The sequence below is a fragment of the Ursus arctos genome, unplaced genomic scaffold, assembly GCF_023065955.2.
Source record: "Ursus arctos isolate Adak ecotype North America unplaced genomic scaffold, UrsArc2.0 scaffold_27, whole genome shotgun sequence".
Classification (NCBI taxonomy): Eukaryota; Metazoa; Chordata; class Mammalia; order Carnivora; family Ursidae; genus Ursus; species Ursus arctos.
The window spans coordinates 24,835,613-24,861,369 of record NW_026622952.1 but is presented as its reverse complement, the minus strand read 5'-3'; the positions used below and the strand labels follow the sequence as shown (position 1 = coordinate 24,861,369).

The 25,757-nt window shown below is 39.1% G+C and overlaps 1 protein-coding gene across 1 annotated transcript in view; it reads right to left on the bottom strand.

Moving 5' to 3' along the window:
* Window positions 1-25,757, bottom strand: part of CSMD1 (CUB and Sushi multiple domains 1) — a 1,583,970-nt gene that overhangs the window by 256,389 nt on the left and 1,301,824 nt on the right. The window contains exons 27-29 of the mRNA XM_048226225.2: window positions 10,207-10,398; window positions 4,623-4,761; window positions 906-1,093 (exon numbers count right to left, since the gene is read on the bottom strand). Coding sequence (XP_048082182.1) covers window positions 906-1,093; window positions 4,623-4,761; window positions 10,207-10,398 — 519 coding nt within the window. The remainder of the gene's footprint in view (window positions 1-905; window positions 1,094-4,622; window positions 4,762-10,206; window positions 10,399-25,757) is intronic.

Here is a 25,757-nt window from a genome sequence, read left to right as displayed (position 1 = left end):
TGTTTAGAGGAAAATACGTTGATTTTCTACTTAAAGCCATGTAAAGAGATACATGTCCAGTGAAGAGTTAACAGAGATGAAATGTGTTTTGCATTTTATTTGACAATTTAATAGCTAGTAATAAGTAACTCAAAAGTTTAAATATACATATATTCATTATTTTTTTACAAAGCACTCACTAATGTGAAATGACATTTCATTAAGTCCTTTTTTTCTCTAATTCTTAGTAATATGCCTTGCATTTCCTTTGTTCACACAAGAAATGGATTTGAAAGTATGTAATTATTTTCATGGATCCTATAGTAAAATGCTTCGTTTAGGGTGGTTTTTGTTTGTGAATTTGTCCCTGTTTATTTTCTCTGGATGTTTGGTAACAGGGATGGTGGATCCCTAATGAAGTGGGAGACACCAGTCTGGTGACCATGCAAGGAATGTCTGCCTGCCCTAGATTCTTCATCGGACCAGCGCCCATGGGTGGTAGGGCAGGGGAAGGGATATAACTAATACACATGGAAAAACATGGAGATAAAACAGCTATTTTGATGTACTTAATCTTAGTCATTCTGATGAAATGAATGAGAAGATATTAAAACACATCTTAAAATAATTCTTAAATCTCATCAAATCCTTCATTACACAAATCATAATTTATTTTTAGATGGCCATAAATTGGGGGGGAAATTATTCTTTTTTTTTTTTTTTTAATCTTCTTTCAGCTAAGGTAGAAATGTGTCTCTGGGTTTTCTTCTCCACTGAAAAGATCAAACTGTCTTTTCCCAGACAGATGACAGAGATATGAGCATTTTACGTATTAAGATGACATGCAAGACATCAGAAATAAAGGCTTACAATGGAAAAATCTTGATACAAATTATTTGGCACACAAATTAAGTTGATCACAGTACCTTTAAATTCAATTGCGAACCCAGACAAGCCCACAGAAGCATCACTCCGAAATGCCAGAAAAAGACTATTTCCACTACTCTCTATTCTTTCTGGGGCTTGAGAACCCTGGAAACTTCCAAGGAGAGGTCTGTTGGAATCCTCTCCTTCATAGATATGTAGGAAATCATAGCTGGGCTCCATGTTGAAACTAAAGGAAAGAGAATTCATGAGGTTAGGCACCTAATACATATCTCTCATCCTCCAGACTAGAAAGTTGCTGAGATCACATAGTGAGTTCATTTGCTTCCATGCAACACTTGTTAAAAATTAGAACAACCCAAAAGTTAAATGTAACTATACTTTACATGTCAAAATAGTGGTGCGTATAACAACCATCAATGATAAATACTGTTAGTGTTTTACAGAATGACCACTGTGTTCAAAGTAGTATGATCGTGAAGATATCTATAAGATGAACCCTAATAACATGGACACAATATCTCTTCCCCTCACTCGTGAAATGGCTAATGAAATGTGGTTTGAAAGAAATGGGCTCAAAAGGGAAGAATTCCCACCGATATTTGATTTTTATGTGAATATATGAAAAACATGTATCTTTGGTATTATTAAAGTTTTGTTTAAAAAATTCTTTTTTTGTGAGTTTTTGTTTTTGTTTCTGTTTTTGTTTTTTACTTTAAAAAATGTGATTGCTTCTACTTGCTTGGGTGAATCGGCTGCTGTGAATCAGGCCTGCAATGGCGCTGAATGTGGTAGGCACCTGTTCCATCCCACGTTTCTCCATCACTGACTTCATCCAAGTTTGTCTTTCTCATCCCCCTCCTTCTGTCTCCACTCCTCTCTCTGTCTCGCTTTCTTCCCTAGTACTAAATATCTTCATAACCCCCAAAGCTCTCAAGTGGGATTTGGCTTTCAGTGTCTCTGCCATTTTGATGAGATAGTCTGGGAGCTTAAAAAATGTACATACTCTCAATAAAAGACAAAGTGCAGATGGATAAGATCTCAATGAGATCAGAATAAGCCAACAAATTAGACAGAGGTATTCAAATAATGCATTCTGACCGGCCTTCCACTTCTCCCATTTCTGAATCAGGGCCTTTGTGTCCTTAGCAAGGACTCATTCTGAGCACCTTCTGTTCTCTCTCTTTTTAGTTGGCAGTGTATTTGGATAATAGGGATGGAGAGTCAGAAGTCTTAATAATCACCAACATGGGCTTTATTTAAGTGGCTTTGTTTTTCTGGAGATTCAAGGAATGACACGTGAACACAAGCTCTCTCCGGAAATTGTCCACGGTGTTCTGAAGGAAGTGACAAAGGGTGGGCACCACGGAGGACCCAACATTCATAGTGCACCCAACCCTGCATTATGCCATCCCACTTTATGCCAAGGCTACACTGGGTCCCGTGGGAGGTCCCTGGACATATTTATTAAAGGAAGTTGTAAAAGGTCTCCTAGTCTGTTTGACATATTCCTTGAAATCAGAAATGAAAAGGGGTAAAAGAGTGGTGTGAGCAAGGATAAAGGCACCAACAGGAATTGTATCAACCAAGTAGAATTTAATTAGAATAAGAAATTTTTTTTGGAATACTTTACAAGAATGTTATTAGAATCTGGTCATGCTGCACCCCAATAATTGGCATAGCTAATTATTGTGATAGATTATTTTTGAGCACTGGAAATATGTCAAGGCTCAGATGGAAAACATTCGGACTGCTCTCTCTCTCTCTTTGGATATACCATAATCCATGTGTAAAAGTCTGGAGTGAAATTTGTAATTCATTATGATTCCATTTGTAAAATCCATTCTTAATTCTACCTATGCTAGCTGTACGTTCCATGAACCCCAACAATAGGCTAAAGTCTGGCCCAGCTTTTAAATCAAATTTAATTTGAGTCCCGGTGTGTGAGTAGCATAGGCCCCACACTGGACAGGCCCTGTGATAAGCCATCCCTCCCCAATCATCCCAAGTACGAGGATGAGCTTTGGAGCTAATGTTCTAGGTCAAGTAATACTTTATCTTTACTGTGAGTAAGGCCAACTGCCATCCACCCCCACCCCCATAGACACACACGTGACTTTAGTCACGTTCTTGAAACCATGCATCTGGGCAGCACGTGTCAGTGCCAGCCCCCCTTTGCTTGGGTGGATGACATCCTTGTCCCCCACCCAGTCCTTCTGGTCCCCCCTCCGGCTACTAAGTAGATCTGGTTGGAAGGTCTCTGAATCATTTCCACCTGAGCACACACATGTTATCTACGTCTTAGAAGTCAGAAGTGTGTGATTTTTCCATGAAATTGGATCAGCTAATGACTTAAGAATCTAAAAGGTGGAAGAGAGGTTGAAGATTTTCTACTTCAACTTTTTTCCAGAGAGGTGTGTCAAATAGTAGGAAAAAAAAAAAAAAAAAAAAAACATGTTCTTGTATTAAATTGCCTTCTGTCTTATCACATGGATTGGACTTTGGGAACCTTGATAATTAGTCACTGTGACACACTGAAAGATAGGAAACTCATACCTACAAGGCTCTGTATTCTCTAACAGGCCTTTAATTGTTAATTTACTTTTAATCTCCTGGTACCAGTGGTGTCTCCTGGTTTCCAGGAAAGCACTGGTAGAAGTTAACATTCACACAACCCACAAAGATATCTGAAAATATAGCAGCAAATGTTCAGTGGTTTTGTGTAATAGCTGAGTGGCTTTCTAAGTATTCATCATGAGGTCAATTTATAGCCGCTTGAGTAAATTCAAGACACGATGGCTTATCAGACTACTTAACACTTGGCATCATGGGCATTTAAAATTACACTGGTTCAGATCCCATCAGGAGGAGAAAGTTAAAGGAGATAATCATAACCAGGCCTGGAATGGTGACATAGACATCAGAAAAGGAAACGTGTCCAACTGACAAATAAATATGATTAGACCACTTCACCCTGGGGAGGTAAGAGGTCAATAGATAGCCCATAGAACCACTTACCTTTTAAAATACCTCTTCACTTAGCTCAAAAATCAAAATGCAAAAGTGGAGATCTTGGGATTTGGAAAAAATTCAATTATCATATACCAGATACAAGTAATATGATAGTCCTATAGAGTTTATATTTATAAGATACTCATAATATTTGGAACTTAATCATTGAGTTTAGCAAGAGTAAGTTAGCGATAAGTTTTAAAAGAATAATGTCTATTAATTCAGACTTTGCAGCAACCACATTTGGGGGAACCTCCATTTTCAAAATTCTATCAAGTCATGATATCTCAATGATAATAACAGGACTACCTTTGGGAATGTCAGACAAGACGTCTGATGGAAATGAATTCGTTGTCATGCATGTGGCGAAATAGGAGACATTGATGAGAAATTATACTAAGTACATCTATATCACTTTTTTATTACTTTTTGTGACTATTCTGTAAATTAAGCCTTCTTATGTGGAACATACTGCATGCAAGATAGTATTTAAAAGTAATTCTTGCTATGTCATGTGTGTCCTAATACAAGTAGAGTGCTCGACAGCACAATAATATATTTCCATTTGTGTCATTTTGCAGCCTGATGTAGTGTCTATTAGAACAAGATCGAAGGGTTTCATTCAATGTTAAACTGGGCACTCCTTGAAGGGATGTGCAAAGTAATTTTTAGGTATGACACTTAACACATTCTATAGGAATGACGCATAAAATGCTACTAAAGAGGGATTCTGCAAGAGATGGTACCTTTTGAATATCAAGGCAATGACGAAGTCTGGATTCACTTTTATTCTCCAGTCACATTCTTTGCCGGGAGGATATGGCTGTGGGTAGTTAGGTGACAAAATGACACCTGCCGGGCCGGTCAGATTCCCTCCACACGCAGCTGTCACAAAAGAGGAACAATGCTAGTCAGGGTGAGATAGGGCACCACAGAATTCAATAAGGACACTCACTCTGTGTTGGGGTATTAAACAATTTTCCAGGTGAAAATTTAAGACCCAGGAAGGCTGTACATTTTTCATGGACTTTTCATGATTTTTATGTAACGTCCCACCCTGTTTTTAGGGAGGATTTTCAACTGCTGGCAAATACACTTGACTTGCTATAATTTTAAGCTTTACAGATTACTTCACTCTCCCATAGTCCTAGCACGCATACAACACACACACACACAAACACTTGGGAAGGGGAAAGAAATCCCCATGAACATCATTCTATGGTCCTGCTTATTCTTCTGTCCTTTCTGGTTCACAAGGTCATTGCTGACTTTCTCTAGAAGGCATATTTCCTGTTCAGTTGTGTTTCACTCTTGCCTGGCATAATTTTTGATCAAGTATTCAGGAAATACTCATCGAGTAAACAAATACATGTTATTCCACATATTTCTCAGCATCCTCTGATATGTGCAAGGTTTGGGACACAATTCAGAAATGACAAAACTAACGTAAAGTTTAAGTGACATCTGGGAATAAGGGAACTAGTAAGAGACTGAGCTAGGACATGAATCCTAAAAATATTATGTGATCATAGTAGCCAGTATGTTACGATCAGAAGGAAGTACTTTAGATGATGCCGATCAATCTTTTTTTTTTTTTTTACCGACCACTTTTTAATTACCTGGGTTTATATTTATATTAGGAAGACGGCAATTATGAAGTTCAGCGGTGTTAATAGGCAAGCCAATTTTCATTCTTAAACCTCAAAATTAGGATGGTTCACTTAATACATAGGATTTCTGTTAAATCTTCTATCATGTGGAAGGTGTGAACACACTGCAAAATTCACAAATATATACATTTCAGGTGTGTGCAGGAGATACTGTGGTTTGTCACCATGTTGTTTTAAGAAATCAGCCCAACTAAATTCTAATGTTCCATCTAAACTAGATATTTTATTTCACATCATTGACCATATATGCATTTAGGGAAAAAAAAGGTAAGCAGAGAAAGAAATACCCTCATTGGTAATTTTTACACACACACACACACACACACACACAAATGACTTTTTTTGGAAATCAGATGAAGGTACATGCATTCTACTTTTCTGTGTTGGCTGTGTCTTTAAATACTCATTTAACGTTCCTGAAAACTCCATTTTCCATAAGAAAAAATATAACACATTCCAGTACTTTCTGTTAAAATTTCAGTCTCATTTAAGGCAAACTCTACATAGTATCATAGGAAATATCTGTAATGAATTCAGACATACACTCAAGAGTAATACGATATAGTTTCCACAAAAACGGTGAACCCACATTTCCCCCAGCATGCGGTTTGATTTTAATAAACTCCGCTGAGACCACTGTCTAATCAGCGCCCCCAGGAGGCGGCCTCTCGCAGAATCAGGTGGAGAGCTCGGACACGGGTGGAGGCAGGTGGCAGGACGTGGAGCACGTAAGGTATTGCTGGGTCTGAGGACATTCCACTGCACGCAGGGTTTGCGAGATGAAGAATGACAGATTCAGGCCACTGGCTACCAGGGTGTTGCCAGAAGGAAGAATTTGCGGATGACACCAGGTACTGATTAAAGCAAAACAAGGGGGCATTCCGGTCTTATCCCGAACAGATCCAAGGAGGCCTTTCTAAATGAGGTTATCTGAGAGCTTCCAGGTGAATTAAGTAGCACTGCCTTGCTGTGTTTGTTCTCTCTTTGGGTCAGGCATTCTTCATTTTAGCTTCATTAGGTTTTAATTTGAAAGTTTGCAAAAGATTTTGGATAGCATTAGGATTTAGTACAAAATGTGACTCAGCCACTCCAGGGAATTCTCCGGAGAGAAGGGACACAGAGATGAAAACCACAAATTCCTATCAATCCATCGTGCCTTATTCAAAATCCGTAGGATCCTCTCCTTTATATACACAGCCACGCCTTCCTCCCTCATGGCATGAGGCAGTACTCTTCAATGAGACACAGCCACATTTCTCCATCAAAACGTTTCCATGTTCATGCCATTAAACAACATGACTAGTCTTGAAATAACCACCCTGTCGATCAGGGCAAGGTGTGGACACAAAAGGAAGTTGTGTGAACTTAGGGTAAATTCTTGCTTTTCAGAGTTCTTTACAACTTGGACTTGGAGAAAAGGGATTGCAAGCTATATAAGAAAATGGCGATTATGGAGACTCGGAGGGATGTGTCACTCAGAACCGGAAAGTGGTGAGTGGGGATTATGGAGACTTTGAGAGATGTGTCACTCACAACTAGAAAGTGGTGAGTGGGGATTACGGAGACTCTGAGGGATCTGTCACTCAGAGCTGCAAAGTGGTGAGTGGGGATTATGGAGACTCTGAGGGATGTGTCACTCACAACTAGAAAGTGGTGAGTGGGGATTACAGAGACTCTGAGGGATCTGTCACTCAGAGCTGCAAAGTGGTGAGTGGGGATTATGGAGACTCTGAGGGATGTGTCACTCACAACTAGAAAGTGGTGAGTGGGGATTACAGAGACTCTGAGGGATCTGTTACTCAGAGAGGCAAAGTGGTGAGTGGGGATTATGGAGACTCTGAGGGATGTGTCACTCAGAGCTGCAAAGTGGTGAGTGGGGATTATGGAGACTCCGAGGGATGTGTCACTCAGAACTGGAAAGTGGTGAATGTCCTCTGGTCTGGAGGCAAGTCCTTTGGACTCAGCTGAAAACCCCAAAAGGAGGTGCCACCACCATTGGAGACTTTTGGGAAGTGGAGAAAGGGAGCTACCCAAACAATCCACAGGAAATCAGCAGGAAATGATGAGGTGGTGGAAATATGAATAACACACCAACAGGTGAGAGGTTAAGGGATTCCAGAAAAGAGAGAGAAAGAACCAGAAACAGGAGGGAAAACACTGGTAATAATAAAAGGAGGAAAATAAATTAGTAGGCCAATCAGGAAAGAACAAATTCAAACGGCCAAGAAGAATACGAAATAAAAAACCATTCAACCTCACTATTAATTTAAAATGCCTATGAAAACATCAAAGAATCATCACTTTCTGCCCTTATCAAATTATGAGATTAAAAATATGTACAGTGTTTTTTTTTTTTTTTCCTCCTCCAGGGAAAATAAACACTCACTCATGGCTCTGTTGGTAATGTAAATTGGTGCAACCTTTTTGAGTTTTGAAAAATGTTTTAAAAGCCCTGGAAACACGTACATTTGTAGAAGTACATCATGTATAAATAATTGTGGATGCGTTTTGCAACAAGAGGGTTCATTTCTACAACCTTCATAGCAGAGCGGAGGTGGAGGCCATCTAGGTGGAAGAAGGGATCGTGTGTTCGGTGTTGGCCAATCCACCGGGATACTGTGCAGTCATGAAAGACCAGCAGAGAGTACACAGTAGCACAAGATGCTGATTTTGTACTCGTAAGTCAAAGTGCAATTTACAAAATTAGCAGGATGCCGTCACTTAAAAACATTTTAAAAAATAGATTAGACATACATAAAATAACTATGAATCTTATTTATGCATGTCTATGTTAATAGTATTTGCCTCCAGGTAGAAAGAGGACAGCTTTTTCCCCCTTTTTTCTCTTAACTGAACATGTATTATTTTTTAATAAGGAAAAAGCTTAAAAAGTAAAATTACTGTCTTAAGTCAGAACAGAATTTACATGGGTGCTAAGACCTGATCAGCTGGTGCCCTAACGGATGGGTTTCTTACAGAGGACATAAGCCTCATTTCTGGGGGGAATGAAATGTTTACAATGCAATGAAAAGATAACATTAATTTATTCCCAAATACACATTTTCTATTTTTCTGTTACATAATATCTACGTGTGTAGGCCTGGCTGTCCACATAATTGGTATCCAGTTGCCTGCAAGTGATTTGAGCCTGCCCCTGGGGCTGACGCTTAAGGCAGAGGAAATGCTGCCTATTTTCTCTTCTGAGAACTGGATCATTCACCTAATAAAATATCTAGCCATGGGTCAAAATTATATAACTAAGATGTAAACTAACAAAAGATGATAGATGGGAAGATGGTCAAATTTTACACGTGTCTAAATTAATGTCAATTGAGAAATAAACCTCAAGAGTTTAACGGAGAGTTGCATTGGTTTGGAACATACTCCTCCACGTGTTTAAAATCGTGCAAAATAGGGAGGAGTGTCTTTCCCAATTTAAAAACAACAATGGTTTAAAATGATGTTGCATTTATAGGCAATCACTCTACCTTAAAAAAGAAACACATGGAAATCTTGCAAGTCTCGAGATGACGTGGCTTGAAATAAAACGCAGGGCAGCGCCCACAGACGTAATGAACTGTAAACTCAGCACAAAGCACCCAATGCACGCGGGCAGCTTCCTGACAAGGCTGATCATGTTAATAGCAGAGCCATCAGCTCCCGTGCGTCCTCACCATACTTCAAGTACTTAGTGGTAAGTTACGAGCCATGCAGTGCAGCTCCACAGGACCCCTGAGAATCTCTCTACTGCTGTGTATATGACAATAAAAACCATTTTAAATCATAGAATCCCCTCAAGTTCACCCTATGCAAAATGGCCTATTAACTATGTGCATATCATTTCATTATCACTTCCTCTCTCCACAGATTAATTAAATTTTACATTTTTCAAACAGACCACAAGAAGTACAAATTAAACTGTGACAGTTCATTAAAATAATAAAGTTTAGCAGAGTTTCTTTCAAAAATAAGATGAAATAGGTATTTACGGTGAAATATTTAATTGAATGAGGGGACAATCTACATATAATTACTATTTTATATAAAAATATATATTGCCCTAAAACCATACTTTTGATGAGAACATCTTGGATAGTTATTCAAACTAAAGTCCGCAAAACCAACTGATATCCTTTCCATAAGGTCAAACTATCAAATTCCAGTGAATTTCAGAAGCCTGTTTCTCCTTTTATCTTCATTTTGACCAAAGCAGTATAATTTCTGGTTTTCAGGATTCTATTAAAATGTACCGATATTATAGAAGAACCATCTAAAAAAAGAAAATACTTTTTATTGAGTTGGTTTTGCTGAAGGGCATGTTTCTATATTAAAGACGAGAGTAGCAAGAGTAGGGTTATGAATTTTCCACCACCCAGAATTTTAAATTACTGTAATTGGACTGACCCATATTTTTATAAGATTTTTTAAGGATAGGAAATGTTAGATAAATGTCAATTGCTGTACATTAAATAAACCACTTTCTTTACTTCACCTAATAAAATAAGGTTGAAAGGTTTACAATAAAATTTCCATATAGTCTCTGAACTCGAGGGCATGTAAAACTCTGGAGAAATACTTTTGGAGAAATAACACATTTATGGAGCAATTGTCATGATAACGTGCATTCATTCCAAAATATAAAATTTCTGTTGCCCAATACCTATGCAGGTAGGAGGGTCCGGCTGCCAGAAGAATCGGTTATTCAGCTGAACACAGGTGATTTTAGCTTGTCCTTGGAGCTGATACCCAGGGTCACACTGGAAGGTGATGGTATCCCCCGGCTCTCTACTATCCCCATAGCGGGTGCCATTCTGAGGCATACCCGGATCATTGCAGGTGGATGCAATTGAGGCTGCAAAGAAAAGACAACAGCAGGTCAAATGATGGGAACAGGGTCCCCTCCCCAAACTTACATAGGTGTAGCAGCTCTTGGGTGCGGAAGCCCTCTTGACTGGCATCATGACTCATCTGTCTTTGAATGAATGTATGGAAAGAGTTTCTGTTCCCAGGGATACATTTAGTAACATGCATCTTGATTATGATTACTTTGAACAAGTACAAGCAACCTTTGTTGAAAATGAAACCAATGATGGGATATGTCAAGGAATACTATCATACTCTACTCGATACACACACGTGCACACACATTCCCCTCTGATATTCTTGTTAACAATATTTTAATGAACTTTAAAATATTTAATTAAAGTACGCCAATGTCAAAGAACCTTGAGTAAGACAGAACAGGATAAATTTATGGTCTGTGCCTTCCAGGTGACAACCAGCAAAGTTGACAAACTGACGTTAGAATGGAAACCAGCTAGAGAAGTTTCGAGTCAGTTCAAACCAGAAAATCATTAGTCTCATAGGTGCTATTTTCTTGGTAAAATTATTAACTCCACTTCACTCTCAGAAAAATTCCAATTGGGGCAATAAATTATATGGTTATCGTAGTTTTAAAGGTTCTGAAAATGATGACTTTTGGATCAAAAAAATAATAAAAGATTAGGAATTTCAAGTCAGTTTAATAGATGCCAACATCTCTAAACAAGCTGGTAAGAGAGCTTTAGGGAGACAGCTGGAGCACTGGAATGTGAGCCTCCGGAAATCATATGGAGTGCATATTATAATAGATGCATCCACAGTCACATCACCCAGGCAGCTACCAGCCCCGCTTGAGTCCAATCGATGAAGGTACCTTCATACCCAGATTCTGACCCAGAATTCTAACTCCCACACTGCACTGAAATGAAATGGCCTGAAAAGTACTGGTTATTTTCTCCAATTTCTGTAACTGCTTATGTAATTGATGTTTACTAAAAATTAGGAAGACACTCATCGGGGTCCAAAGCTGAAAATAATTTTTTTTTAATTCCATTTTCACTTTCAACTACAACAGCGAGCTCTCTCCCTCTCCAGTGCTGAAGGGACTGTGATAGAAAGCTAGCTTTTCTTGTGGCATGCTCCAGGACACGTAACACCTGTTTGCTGAGAGAGAAAGATGAAAGGAAACAGCGATTGCCCCATGGCACGCCACCATGCTGTCCGTCCTAATGTTTGCAGATGTACCATTGGTCATGCGTGGGCTTTGATTTCTTAGTGTTGGTTTTCTTATTTGGTTTGGTTTGGGAAATCCTAGGGCATTGTTACGCATTTGGCTAGACAGAAAATCTTTAAATAAAAATTAGGAGATACAAAAAAGTACAGGACCTGCTCTGTGTTCTTTAGGGATGTTTAACCTAAGGCTGAACAAAGAATCCAGGTCAAAAGGAAATGGTTCAACTGTGCAGACAGAAATAAAGGTATGAACGCTGAGGACCCCGAGAGCGGTCAGACTTGCTTCCGATCCCAGCCTCGCTCCACGGGACTCAGCTCACTTAAGCTCCCTAACCTTCAGGTAACTAATGAGAACAAATGAAACTATCTAACTCATTAAATCTGTTGTGAACATGATGTGTGATATCTTGCAAACCTGACTCTCTCCCTACTGTTCTCTAAGCTAATTGAAGACTGAGGCTGCCTTACCCATTCACTATTCTTCTCTAATTGGCTTTTATTATGTATTGAAATATACAACCATGTAGATCCAGAACACCATTAACAACAAAGAGTAAACATTTATATACCACTCAGATTAAAAAATAGAATATTACTATAGAGCAATATCGATAATACCTACCGATGCCTTCACTTCCCTACCTCACTCCCTCCCTCCCTCCACTCTGGATGAAATCACTATTCTGAATTTCATGGTGGTCATTCCTTTGCTTTTCTTGATAGTTACCATAAATGTATTGGTAACTATTATGTAACTGGTAACTATTATGTACCATAATGCATTCCAATAGTAGCTGCATGGGTAGGCTCCCTTTTGAGCTCACATAAATGGAATCATATGTTACAGTTTCTTCTGAGCCTGTCTTTTTGGCTTGGTTATTATGTTCCTGAGTCATCCACATTTAGGTCTGATGCTCTGGTTTATTGATTTGATTGCATATGGTTTTCCATTGCATAGAAGTACCAGCAAAACTGTATGCTGGTTCAAGGGGCTTACCCTCTTACCCTTCAGGCCTAACCATGAAAAGGCATGTTTGTTGGTTCTGGAAGAATAAGAGGAACAGGAAGCAAAACCTCCAGTCAGCCTGCAGATGTAGACCTTGAAGCAAAGCTACTCCACAGTTGAAAACAGAGTCAATGTGCAGACCCGTGGTCTCAAATAGAGCTGCTCCAGCCGACACACACCGTGCTTATGTTTTGGGGTGTTTTGTTACGTAGCAATAGCTGATAGAAACAAGTCCTGTGGTGGTAAACTATGTTTTGTCCAAAAATACTTCAGTGCTTTCAAAATATTTTAAATTCTCCCTCACTCCTAAAGGATGTTTTTACTGAGTTCATAGTTCAGGGTCGATAACTGGTTGGGACGTTTCCCCCCTCAGTCCTGTTAAGAAATTATTCTAGTTCTTCTGGCTTCCAGTGTTCTCACGTCACGTCACAGTCTGAAACTACGATGAGATCACACTCTGGTTTTGGTATTCAAACTTCCACTCTATTGTGTCTACCCATGATCTTCCTTTTATCAACCCTGCTTAGAATTTATTGGAGTTTTCGAATGTGAGGATTATGTCACCGTCCTACAGAATATCTCTGTTCCCTACTTCTCAAATTAAAATTGAACAGCTATCTCTATCTTCCAAGTTTCTTAACCATCCTCTCATTTTTTAATATTTTTAAACTTTGTTCTCTCTTCCGGACAATTGTGGAGAGTATTTTCCTTTCATCATCTGCTCTTCACTGTGCATCAGATTTATTATCTTAATGCGATAGTTTTAAACTTTCCTTCATTGTGCTTTGCGACCAGCCATCACTTGTTTTCAAATATATGTGGCTATTCATGCAATATATTGTTACTTATAATTTCATTCTTTTATTTTTTTATGATTTATTTGTTTTTTACATAATGATTTGACAACACCGCTCACTATACTGTGCTCACCACAAGTGTGCCTACCTTTGTCACCAAACAACACTATTATAATACCACTGACTGCGTTCGCTGTGCTGGACCTTCTATCCCCATGACTTATTCATCCCATAACAGGAAGCCTGTACCTCCCACTTCCCTTCACCTATTTTGTCCAAGCCCCCTGTTCCCTCCCTTCTGGCAACTATCCATTTCTTCTCTGATTTATGGGTCTTTTTTTTTTTTAATTGTTGTTTGTATGTTCTGTTTTTTAGATTCCATATATAACTGAACTCAAATGGTGCCTATATTTATATGTCTGACTTATTTCACTTGGCCTAATACCCTCTAGATCCATCCATGTTGTCACATATGGCAAGATGTCATTCTTCTTTATGGCTGAGTAATATTTTACATATATATATATATCACTACATATATATCATGTAAATATGTATATTTACATACATATATATCACTTCTTCTTTATCCATTAATGGACACTTGGGTTGCTCCTGTATCTTGGATATTATAAATAAAGCTGCAGTAAACATAGGATTGCATATATATTTTCAAATTAGCATTTTTGTTTTCTTTGGGTAAATACCCACTAGTGGAATTACTGGATTGTATGGTATTTCCATTTTTAATTTTTTGAGGAACCTCCAAAGTGTTTCTACAATGGCTGCACCATTTACAGTCTGACTAACAATAGACAAGGGTGCCTTTTTCTCCACATGCTTGCCAAAAATTATTATATCTTATCTCTTTGATTCTAGCCATTCTGACAGGGGTAAGATCATATCTTACTGTGGTTTTGATTTACATTTCCTTGATGATTCGTGATATTGGATGTCTTCTTTGGAAAATTGTCTATTCAGTTCCTCTGCACAGTTTTTAATTGGGTTATTTGTTTTTTCTGGTGTTGAGTTGTGTAAGTTCTTTATGTATCTTGGATATTAACCCTTTACAGGATACATCACTTGCAAATATCGCCCCTCATTCAGCAGGTTGCCTTCTCATTTTGTTACTGGTCTCTTTCACTGTGCCGAAGCATTTTATTTTGGTGTCATCTCAATAGTTTATTTTTGCTTTTGTATCCCTTGTCTGAGAAGATGTATCTAGAGAAAGGTTGCTAAGGCCAATGTCCAAGAGATAACAGCGTGTTTTTTTTTTTTTTTTTTTTTTTGTTTTTCCCTAGGAGTGTTAGGGTTTCAGGTTTCTGGTTTGAGTTTATTTTTGTGTATGATGTCAGAAAGCGGTCCAGTTTTATTCTTTTGCATGTAGCTGTCCAGTCTTCCCAACGTCATTTATTGAAGAGGCTGTCATTTCCTCATTGTATGTTCTTGCCTCTTTTGTCAAAGATTATTTGAGGGGCACCTGGATGGCTTAGTCAGTTAAGCATCTGCCTTCAGCTCGGGTCATGAACTCAGGGTCCTGGGATGGAGCCCCATGTTGGCCTCCCTGCTCAGCAAGGAGTCTTCTTGTCCCTCTGCCCCTTCCCCTGCTTATTCTCTCTCTCTCTTTCTCAAACAAATAAATAAAATCTTTACAAAAAAAAAAAGAAGATTATTTGACTATAAACACATGAGTTTATTTATGGGTTTTCTATCGTGTTCTCTTGATCTATTTGTTTATTTTTGTGTCAGTACCATACTGTTTTGATTACTACAGCTCTGTGGCGTATTTTGAAATCTGGAATTTTGCCACCTCTCACTTTGTTTTTCTATTATTTTTTACACTCTTTCTGATCTGATAATAATTCCAATGCCTCATGGAAACTAGTGTTTCTGAGTTTTGAATTTGCACTTCTGTTTTGGGGGCTTCACCTCTACTAATTCTCTGTAGTTTACTCTAAAGCTACATTCATCCAGATTGGATTCATATTTGATTTTACCACGTGCCTGGAACACTAGGAACCTTCTACCTTTTAAAGTAAATTCTCATTTATGGGAATGTGCTGTATTTTTGACCACAAAGATGGTGGGAATTCACTTAGAAGCTCGTTTGACACCTGCCTGTGGTTATGAGTTCTATATCATGGATATCTATATCTGTGCCTATACCCTTATAGCCATCTATCCATCTATCATCTATCTATCTATCTATCTATCTATCTATCTATCTATCTATCATCTATCTATCTATCTATCATCTGTCTATCATCTATCTACAATATCTCTACTCTCTCTTATACTGACAGTAACCCCCCCCCTTGAGTTCTAGCTGTATATGAGGGTATCCAATTATATTTCCAATATTGGAAAAATCTTCAAATTTGCTTCGTAGTCCCTTAGCCCATCGTACTCTCAAAATGGAAGTTCAGGGTCACTGGGATCAACCAACTGATGCTGTCAAGACAAAGTCCCGTTCTGAGCTCCATAACTTCTCCATGTTTCACAAGATTCTGGGAACTCAAAGGATTCCTTATTTTCTTGCAGGCTCAGTGATATATCTATAAAGACCAACAACAATTTTATTCAGCATCTTTAACATATTTTCAGTTAATGCATTATCAATGTACCTCTTTTACTATAATGCTAGGCATGGAAGCCCCTCAATTACAGTTATTCCTCAATCCCACAGCATGACGTCTGGCATATCACGCCTGTCATACTCAGCATTGTTATGATTGCTTCTGGTGTTTAGGGCAGGAGAATCTCACTGGAAAGTATGGTTCCCAGTAAATACCAAGAGGAGAGGGAGTGTTCAAGCTTCACAGATTTTTCCAATGGGGAGAGAGCAGGAAATGTCATATCACTATCAGCTACAAAGGTTAGAAGGCAGGGCAGAAAGCAAGCACATCACCCCAAAAGACTGGAATGCAGGCTAGACTTCAGGATGCAAAGCTTTTAGTTAGGAAGTCAGGAGCATTGCACGCATAAGCCACAAATTTGTATAATATAGAATAGCAATTACAGAATTCAGTCACCAGAATCATAATCCATTGTAGTCACAATTTAGGCAACAAAATGGTAGTTTCACCGAGCTAGTGTTTTATAAGCAATCTTGCGTTTACCATTTGAGTAACGTTCCTAAAGAATCTAAGATTTACTTGTCTTCTACCTCCGCTGAGATGTTGCTGGGTTTCAGAAAACACAAACAAACAAACAAACAAAAAACATAAGCAAATTCTATTGTACATTTACAAAGTTCTCCTTTGGACTGAATTGCATATCCTCAAAAGAAACATCATCTTCTCCTCAAGCAAATGGCTGCATGTATAACTACATATGCAATTCCAACTAACATTTCTGCCACAGTTTATATGCTATGAAAATAATTTAAAATAAAAGTTTAAAAGAAAATCCAAGGAGATCATGGATGAGTCTCATGTAATTTTTATTTGTTATTTTTTAAAGATTTTATGCATTTATTTGAGAGAGAGAAAGAAAAAAAAATAGAGAGAAAGAGCACCAGTGAGAAAGAAGGGCAGAAGGAGAGGGAGAAGCAGGCTCTGTGCTAAGCAGGAGCCCGACATGGGACTCGATCTCAGGACCGTGGGATCATGACCTGAGCCAAAGGCAGATGCTCAACTGACTGAGCCATCCAGGCGCCCCTCACCGTTATTTTTAAAACAAAGATATGTTTTAATTACTTCTCTTTCCAAATTTGTTTCAAAAACACATATTGCCCAATAAAGAAGCTTTAATTCAAAGGTGCACAGATTTTGTGCATGAATAAGAATTTCAACGGATATATCAGCCTGGCAAAAATAAGTGGTCCATAGAAAACTTCCGTAGGTTATCAACAGGTATTTGGTCAAACAAGATCGACAAATACTGTCTACTCTATTTCCCTCCCGTAGATTCATGTTGTGCACCAGGGATTAAAGGTTCAGAGAAATTCTACAGTAAAGAAACCTATTAAAAAATAGTTTAATCTGGTGTTTCCAAATTTATGTAATAACAGAGCAAATTTTTCTCAACAAATCTCTTCAATTCTTCCAAATAAAGAGCAACAGAATACCAGGATATGAAACACTGGCTTGCACTAATGGTTATGTGTCATTCAATGTTTTGATGTCCAATTCAGTCTTACAAGCACATTTACTACTTAAAAAAATATTTTATTTATTTATTTGAGAGAGAGAGAGGCAGTGAGAGAGAGAGTGAAAGAGAGAGAGAATATGAGCAGAGGGAAGAGGCAGAGGGAGAGGGAGAAGCAGGCTCTCCACTGAACAGGGAGCCCAACATGGAGCTCAACCCCAGCACCCTGAGATCATGACCTGAGCCGAAGGCAAACGCTTAAACAACTGAGACACCCAGGTGTGCCTATGTTTTCAACTTTTAAACCAAATTTTCATTTGGAATATCTAGAATAAGACTAGAACACGCCATTAAAAGTTATATGCTTGTGAAGTTCACGTTGTCTAATAAATAGAAATATTGCATCCACATAATAAGCTAAGTATATGAAAATGTGAGTTGTCATAAAATGGCTCTTTCTCTGTCCTTAGAAAGGATGTATTTATTTTCTTGTGTATCTTCAAAGTTTATTTGAAATCAGCAATAAATCAACCATGACATCTTAGTCGAATTGAAATGAACCCCGAACTTTTACTCTTTCCTTCTAGAATTATGAAATAAAAATAAAAAGTTGCCAGGGTTATCTAGATTGGATTAAAAAAGCAATGAGAACACTTGAGGTGAAACAAAGACAACAATTTTAAACAATGCAGGGGGAAATATATTACTTGGGTCTTTGAAATAAATGCCATTTTATTTTCTTCTAGTTATGAATTGTGGAAACATGTTTCCTGGTAAAGGCAACAAGGCTCATCCGGAAACTAATATGAAAGCCCCCAACCAAAGACATTGTGATGGGGTCAGAAATTGCTTCTCCACCTTCAGGGTCATACGAAGTTATTGATGAACCATACGCTCACTTCTTTTTCATGATTGTATTGTGTTATGTGCCACAACAGAGCTTTGACTCATTTTTCTCTTAAATACTTTCTCTCTAAATGGAATTTTGGTGACTCTGAATCTATTTTCTCACCATAAAAAAAAAGAAACAATACTTTTAGTGACATCAACCTTATCCTTCTATTACCTTAGAAAAAGAAGGTGGTGTTTCTGAGGTGATGAATATTGAGCTTTTCAATTTCCCGAGGGGTTCTCTGGAATACTTTAGGTCAAAAAGACACTTTCCACAGGCCCCATAGAATCTAAGGGACATCTCCACTCCTTGTCCACGGGAATTCAGGACCATTCCAGTCAACTTGAGACATCCAAAACATGTGCTCCACTTAATGTAAAAATAAAGCACATTTTTGTTTCTAATAGTATAGGCAGAAAAGAACTATGACATAATGAGAACCTGCAATGGATCTAAATTTCCTTCCAGTTAGATTAAGTAATTTTTGACACTGAAGAAAACATATATATATATATATATATATATATATATATATATATATATATGTATATATATTTAGAATATATATGTGTATGTGTATATATATTTAGAATATATATTTTTACATTACATACAAAGTTATGTTTTTTTCTAACAAAACAAAAATTAAGAATTTGGGCCATGTCCTATTAAATGCATAAAGTCCTCCTTGCATGTTTTTTTTTAAGGTTTTATTTACTTATTTGAGAGAGAGAGCGAATGAGAAAGCACGAGCAGGGGGAGGGGCAGAGGGAAGAGGGAGAAGCAGGCTCTCCACTGAGCAGAAGCCCAATGCAGGGCTCGATCCCAGGACCCTGAGATCATGACCTGAACTGAAAGCAGACACTTAACCGACTGAGCCACCCAGGTGCCCCCCCCCCCCGCATGATTTTTAAAAATCACTTAAAAATGTTTATTGACTATTAGTTTATAGAAGTAAAAGTTTGCTTACCATAAGTACGTTGTTTTAAAACACCCCTTTGTAGCACACCTCAATAGATACAATGATAACCATGCCTATAGAAAAATGCACACAGCAGCACCAAGACAGTCTGTATACTGAAGCAGATGTATCCAATACAGACATAACCTGCATATAAAGATTAACCTGTATCGTTCAACCTAGTAAGGAAAGCTATTACATGTGAAATGCCCTTTACAATATGTAATAGGCTATTGGTTAGGTAGGGACTATATGGGGTGCCCAGTGAGGCTGGGTTTTTTTTTGAGGGGGCAGCCTGATTAGCTCTTTCTTTTACTTTGCAGGCATCAGCTGAAATCATTTTGGAACCAGGGATGGTCTCTCTTGGGTGGTCCTCTTAGTCACGTAAATGTGGGGTGCCCCATCCTGGGGGGGGGGGCAGGGGAAAGTCTCCTTTGTTTTGGTGGGAGGATGTCTCCCAATAGCCTGTAGGTCACCCAGGTGAGGGGCAATGAGTTTGCAGAAGTCTCCTTGCGGAGGTGGGCAGTAAATTCCAGCATGGTGCAGGAAAGCCCTTTCTTTTATTTTTTTTTAATGTTTTTTTATTATATTATGTTAGTCACCATACAGTACATCCCTGGTTTCTGATGCAAAGTTCAATGATTCATTAGTTGTGTATAACACCCAGTGCACAATGCAATACGTGCCCTCCTTACTACCCATCACCAGTCTATCCCATTCCCCCACCCCCCTCCCCTCTGAAGCCCTCAGTTTCTTCCCCAGAGTCTATAGTCTCTCATTCTTCATTCCGCCTTCTGATTACCCCCCCTTTCTTTATCCCTTTCTTCCCCTACCGATCTTCCTAGTTCTTATGTTCCATAGATGAGAGAAATCATATGATAATTGTCTTTCTCTGCTTGACTTATTTCACTTAGCATTATCTCCTCCAGTGCCGTCCATGTTGCAGCAAATGTTGAGAACTCGTTTTTTCTGATAGCTGAGTAATATTCCATTGTATATATGGACCACAGATTCTTAATCCAGTCATCTGTTGAAGGGCATCTGGGCTCCTTCCATGATTTAGCTATTGTGGACAATGCTGCTATGAACATTGGGGTGCATATGGCCCTTCTCTTCACTACGTCTGTATATTTGGGGAAAGCCCTTTCTAGGGAGATGTGCCCAGGAGCTCAGACTTTGCTGCTCCAAGTCAGCCCCCCAAATGCAAATCGCGGAGGCAGGGCAGCCAGGCCAGCAGCATGTGTGAGGAGGGTTGATTCAGCACGGACAGTGGCTGAGATCTGGGCCTTTTAGGAACCTGAGGCGAGAACTGATGAATGACTGTTGTCTGGGGACCAAAGGCTGGTAGCAGGATATTAAGAAGAAGAGGTGGGCAAACAGGCTCCAGACACCCTCAGAGCATCACAGCCATGGAGGAAGGCAGGTCTGGTCTTCAACTGCCCGTACAGAAGGCATGACCGAGTGGCTTGAGGCCTCAGCCGTCCCAGGGACAGACTTTCAGCTCTGCCCACTCCAGCTGTTCAGAAGCAAGAAAACTCCTTTTCCAAATGTGGAGACCCCTGCTTCATTTCCTAGCTATTTCAGGGGAGAGCTGAGAATCCCTCAGAGGGGGATTCTGGATTTGGTGCCAATGAAGAACAGGAATGTGTTTCTGAAAATCATCTCAGGAGGAAAGTGGGCACATTAGTATCATGCCTTTGTGAAACAGAGCATGGGTTTGATTAATTAATTCCTTGATTAATTAATTAACTATGCATTTGCTATTTTTCCGTCTTTGTAAATGTCACTGAAGGGTAGTAGAATAGGCCATCCCAAAACACCCCTTTCTGGCATAGGTTTACTTTGAGCGGACTGTCTGAGAGATAGCAGACACAAGAGAAGATCTCAAATCAGAGTAGAAGTTACCCTTTTGTAAGAGAAATGGAAGGAAATCTCTGTTCTTAAGAGTGTTTCCTCTCCGAACCAGGACGAGGAGAAAGGCGAAATCACCGGGGAGTCTGATCCTCTGATCGGGAGCAGGAACCAGCTGAAATCACCATCAGCACTGTCTCCCTCCTTCCCCTCGCTCTTCCTGCTAACCTCCCCACAAGAGCCTGCCAAGAACACTTCGGGAGCACGACCCTGAAGCCACCAGAGCAGCTGCCTCCCACATCTGTGTGATGAAATGCCTATCTTAGGAAAAGGACAGCCTGCTGTGGTATTTAATCAAAAGCATCTTTTTCATGTAGTAACATCCAGATTGACAGGTGTATTATTTCATTTTGCTTTTTCCTATGCAAGAATATTATGTGATGGTAGAGCTTTTTCAAATCTCAGCCAAAGAATTCCCAAATGCAAAAATAACGAGTTAAGTAAGAACATGCCTGCATTACCCCAAACTCAGTAAATTGCTAATAGAAAACAAAACAAAAAAATTGGGGTGGGGTACATTTTCATTGGTTCATTTATTCACTCATTCAAAATCCTTATCCAGTGCCTGCTATGTGTCAGGTAATGTTCTCAACACTTGGACCCCATCAGTAGAGAATTTGGTTAGGGCCCCTCCCTTTGTAAAGCTCCGATTACTGTGGGAGGAGTTGATAGGAAGAGAAGTAAAGTAAAAGATGCTACATGCTGGGGAGCTAGTACATGGGAGAGCCTGGCTGAAGAACAGCAGGACTGTTGAGGGAGGGGCTCGGCTACAATTTAAATAGGTTGGAAGCTTCCCCACAGATGATGATGTTGGAGCAGAGATGGTGAAGAGGCTGCTCACACAGGCACCTGGCTAAGCCCATCAAAGACCCTGAACCCCAGTTGGCTGAGCACCTTCCCAGAGCGGCATGGAGATCTGGAAGGGTGGTGGGTGGGGGAGGTGGGAAAGAAGTGGGGAGAGGCCAGAAGCAATGAGGCAAGAAAGAATTCCAGCAGGTAAGGGGAGGTGGAGGCAGCTGGCAGGGCCTCAGGGCTTGATGCTGAGTCCTTGTAGGGTTCTGAGCGCAGCAGTGGAACATGCAACTTACATTGTAAAGGCCTAATGTGGCTGCTGTGCTCAGAATGGACGGTGGAAGGAGGGTGGCCCAGAAGAACCAGTGAGACCAGTTAGGAGGCAAGGAGTAGGTGGGGTGGGGAGTGCACCGACAGGCATCTGACTCTCAACACAGCTTACAGACAGGTCCCTGGAGGGTTTGGGATGGACTGCGTGCAGGACAGGAGATAAGCCAGGTTTTCCCCAGGAAGCCTCACACTCTCACTCTAAAGTAAAATACAAATCGCTGAAAACTACTCCAGGTTCGAGTCTAGGCAAAGGCGATGCTCAAGGGAACAGACAAGGGTCTCTAAGAGGAGGAATAAAGGGTAGGGAGCGTGATGGAAACCATGCAGATTCCAATTAGGGAACGTGGGGTGGGGGGTTAGTTCTTATGTGGGCCAGGCTCTGGAACCCCTGGGACCCAGGAGGGAACATTCCTGGTACATGGAGGATGATGTGTTAATCAACCATGGCTTATAGGACTAGATGAACTCTCACTCTGCATGCCACAGCCATAGTCAGTGAAAACACATGTATTAGTGTGCACTCCTATTTTCCAAGTGTTCACTAGAATGATTCCATGTTCTGAGTTATTTGTTCATTCTTAATCTCCTGATTACAAAATGGAGTACATGTGCGAATTTACAAGTTCTACTGAAATTCAGAGATTTTCAGCAGGAATGTGAGCTCTGCAAAACCGAGTTTCATTCTCTCAATCAGACCCAACGGTTAGAACAGTTCGGGCATATTACAGACACTCAGTGATGCTGCCTGGTTGGTCGACTGAATTAATGAATTAACATGTAATAGTTTTTATGTATTTAGGATTAGACTTCTGAGTATTATGGTATTATATTTGCTTTGTCGTAAGAAGTTATTTACTTTTCGATGAGTTTACAAACCAATTACAGTGATCAATTAAACATAATTTGTCTTTTCTCCTTGGACATCAAAAAAGCATACTTGCAACTTCAATGTGTGCATGGGTGAGATACTGGAGTTTCTATCTCACCCCTAAATTTATTGAACTGGTGAGGCTAATATTAAAGCACTAACTTTGCTTTTAATGGTTTCCAACAGCAGTTGATAAAACTACAGCCTGAGGTCCAAATCTGGCCCAACACCTGTTTTGGTAGGGCTGGCAAGCTAAGAATGTTTTTTACATCTTTAAATGGTTGAAAAAGATCAAAAGAAAAATAGTATTTCATGACACAGGGAATTCAAATTGTGTTTGTGAATATAATTTTATGGGAACACGGCCAGGCCATGACCATTCATTAACGTACTGTCTATGGCTGCTTTCAGATCACAAAAGCAGGGCTGAATAAGTGTAGCTTGGACTATCTGTGACCTGCAAAACCTGAAATACTTACTATCTCCCTCTTTTCAGAGAATGTTTGCTGGCCCCTGGTATAGACAACAATCATGTAATGACTCTGCATTCATATGGCCTTTTCCTTACCCTTCTATTGATCATTAAGAAAGTAATAGGCTTTATCTCATTAATCCTCATGTTCTTGAGTTAAGAAAACTGATTTAAATTCTTAATGAACTCAACTTTTTATGCACATAAATAAGTTTATCATCTTTCTGAAAGTTTCTCTTTTAGGTTCGAGCCTAGTCATGAATGGAGAAATCTTCTTAAGGATCACGGACTTTGTGTTTCATACGATAAACACTAACCAGCAGTCAGAATTTGGCTGAAAAAGGTTTAAAAAATACACAGAAACAGAAACCTTAATTCATCTGTTGGGGGTGCATCCACTCAAGTCTGGACTCTAAATTAAAGAAAGTGGGTCTGAATTCTACAAAATGCCACCTGATACTCAACCTACTTCCTTTAATTTCTGAAAATGTCAAAGTTCTTCAATGATCAGAGACATGAAGTCTACTGAGACCTACCCCCTTCAAAGAGGGGGGCTGATGATTGCTTAAGTGCATAGGAAATAAATCTCTCTCCCTGTGTATTTCAAAAGCAACACGCGGTGTTGGAGAAATATATAGGAGATAAAAAATGGGGGTCTTGACCTAAGTCTCACATCTTGTATGAAAATGATTTCACAACAGATCACAGCTTTCCATATAAAAGGTAAAACTCTAAACGTTTTAGAAAATCTTCTGCATTTAGGGCAGGGCAAGGAGTCTGTAGTTAGACATGGAAACAAAGTAGGATCCATAAGAGCAAACATTGATAAATTAGACATCATCGCAGTTAAAACCTTTCCTCTGTGAAAGATTTTGTTAAGAGGTTGAGTAGATGAGCTACATATTGGGAAAATTTTTTTGGAAGCCATATATCCGACAAAGGACTAGTATCTAAAATACATAAAGAATGCTCAAGATGGAAAAAGAAATAATCCAACTAAAAATGGGCAAAAGGCATAAAGAAACATTTCACTGCAGAGAATATACAGATGATAAATAATCACATAAAAGATATTCACAATCACTAGCCATTAGGAAATTGTTCAATCCCTATGAGCACAGCCAGTAATATGATACATCATTATGTTTACGTGTATACCCATGGACAACATAAATGCTGGTGAGGAGGCAGAGAAGCTGAATCACTTATGCATCATTGGTGGAAACATAAAGTGGTTCAGCTACTCTGGAAAATCATTTGGCCATTAAAACCTAAACATTCAATTACCATTCAACCCAGAAATTAGACTTCTGGGCATTTATCCCTGAGAAACGAAAAGTTATGTTCACACAAAAACCTATACATGAATGTTTATAGCAGTTTTATTCATAATAGTCCCAAATTAGAAATAACCCAGGTATCCTTCAACGGGTGAACGATTAAAGAAGCTAGTATGTCCATTCCGTGGGGTTCTATTCAACAATATAAAGAAATAAATTGTGGATACAGGCAACAAGCAAGATGCGTCTCCCCAGAACTATGCTGAGTGAGAAGTCCATCAAGAGACGACATACTCTGTGACTCCTTGCATAGACCATTCTTGAAATTACAAAGTTATGGCAATGAGAACAGATTAATGGTTGTGGGGTTTAAGATGGAGTGGGTGCAGGGGGAAATAAGTGTGGGTATTCCGGTGCAACCTGAGGTGCACTTTTGTGATGAATGGTCTGTATATTGAGTGTATTGATGCCAATACCCCAGCCATGATACACACTCTCACTTTGCAAGATTCTGTCATTGGGGGAAACTCTGTGAAGGATCCACAGGCTCTCTCGGTTTTAATTCTTACAAATGTATGTGGATTTATAATGACCTCTGAAGAAATATTTTAATGTAAAAAATTTTAAAATTATATATATAAATTATAATGTTCATTTGAATTACATACAATGAATATAAGCCATTTCACTTAGAAAATTATTTGTATTATATAAAAGTATGTGTATATACATATTTCAATTCATATTGAAAGAGATTAA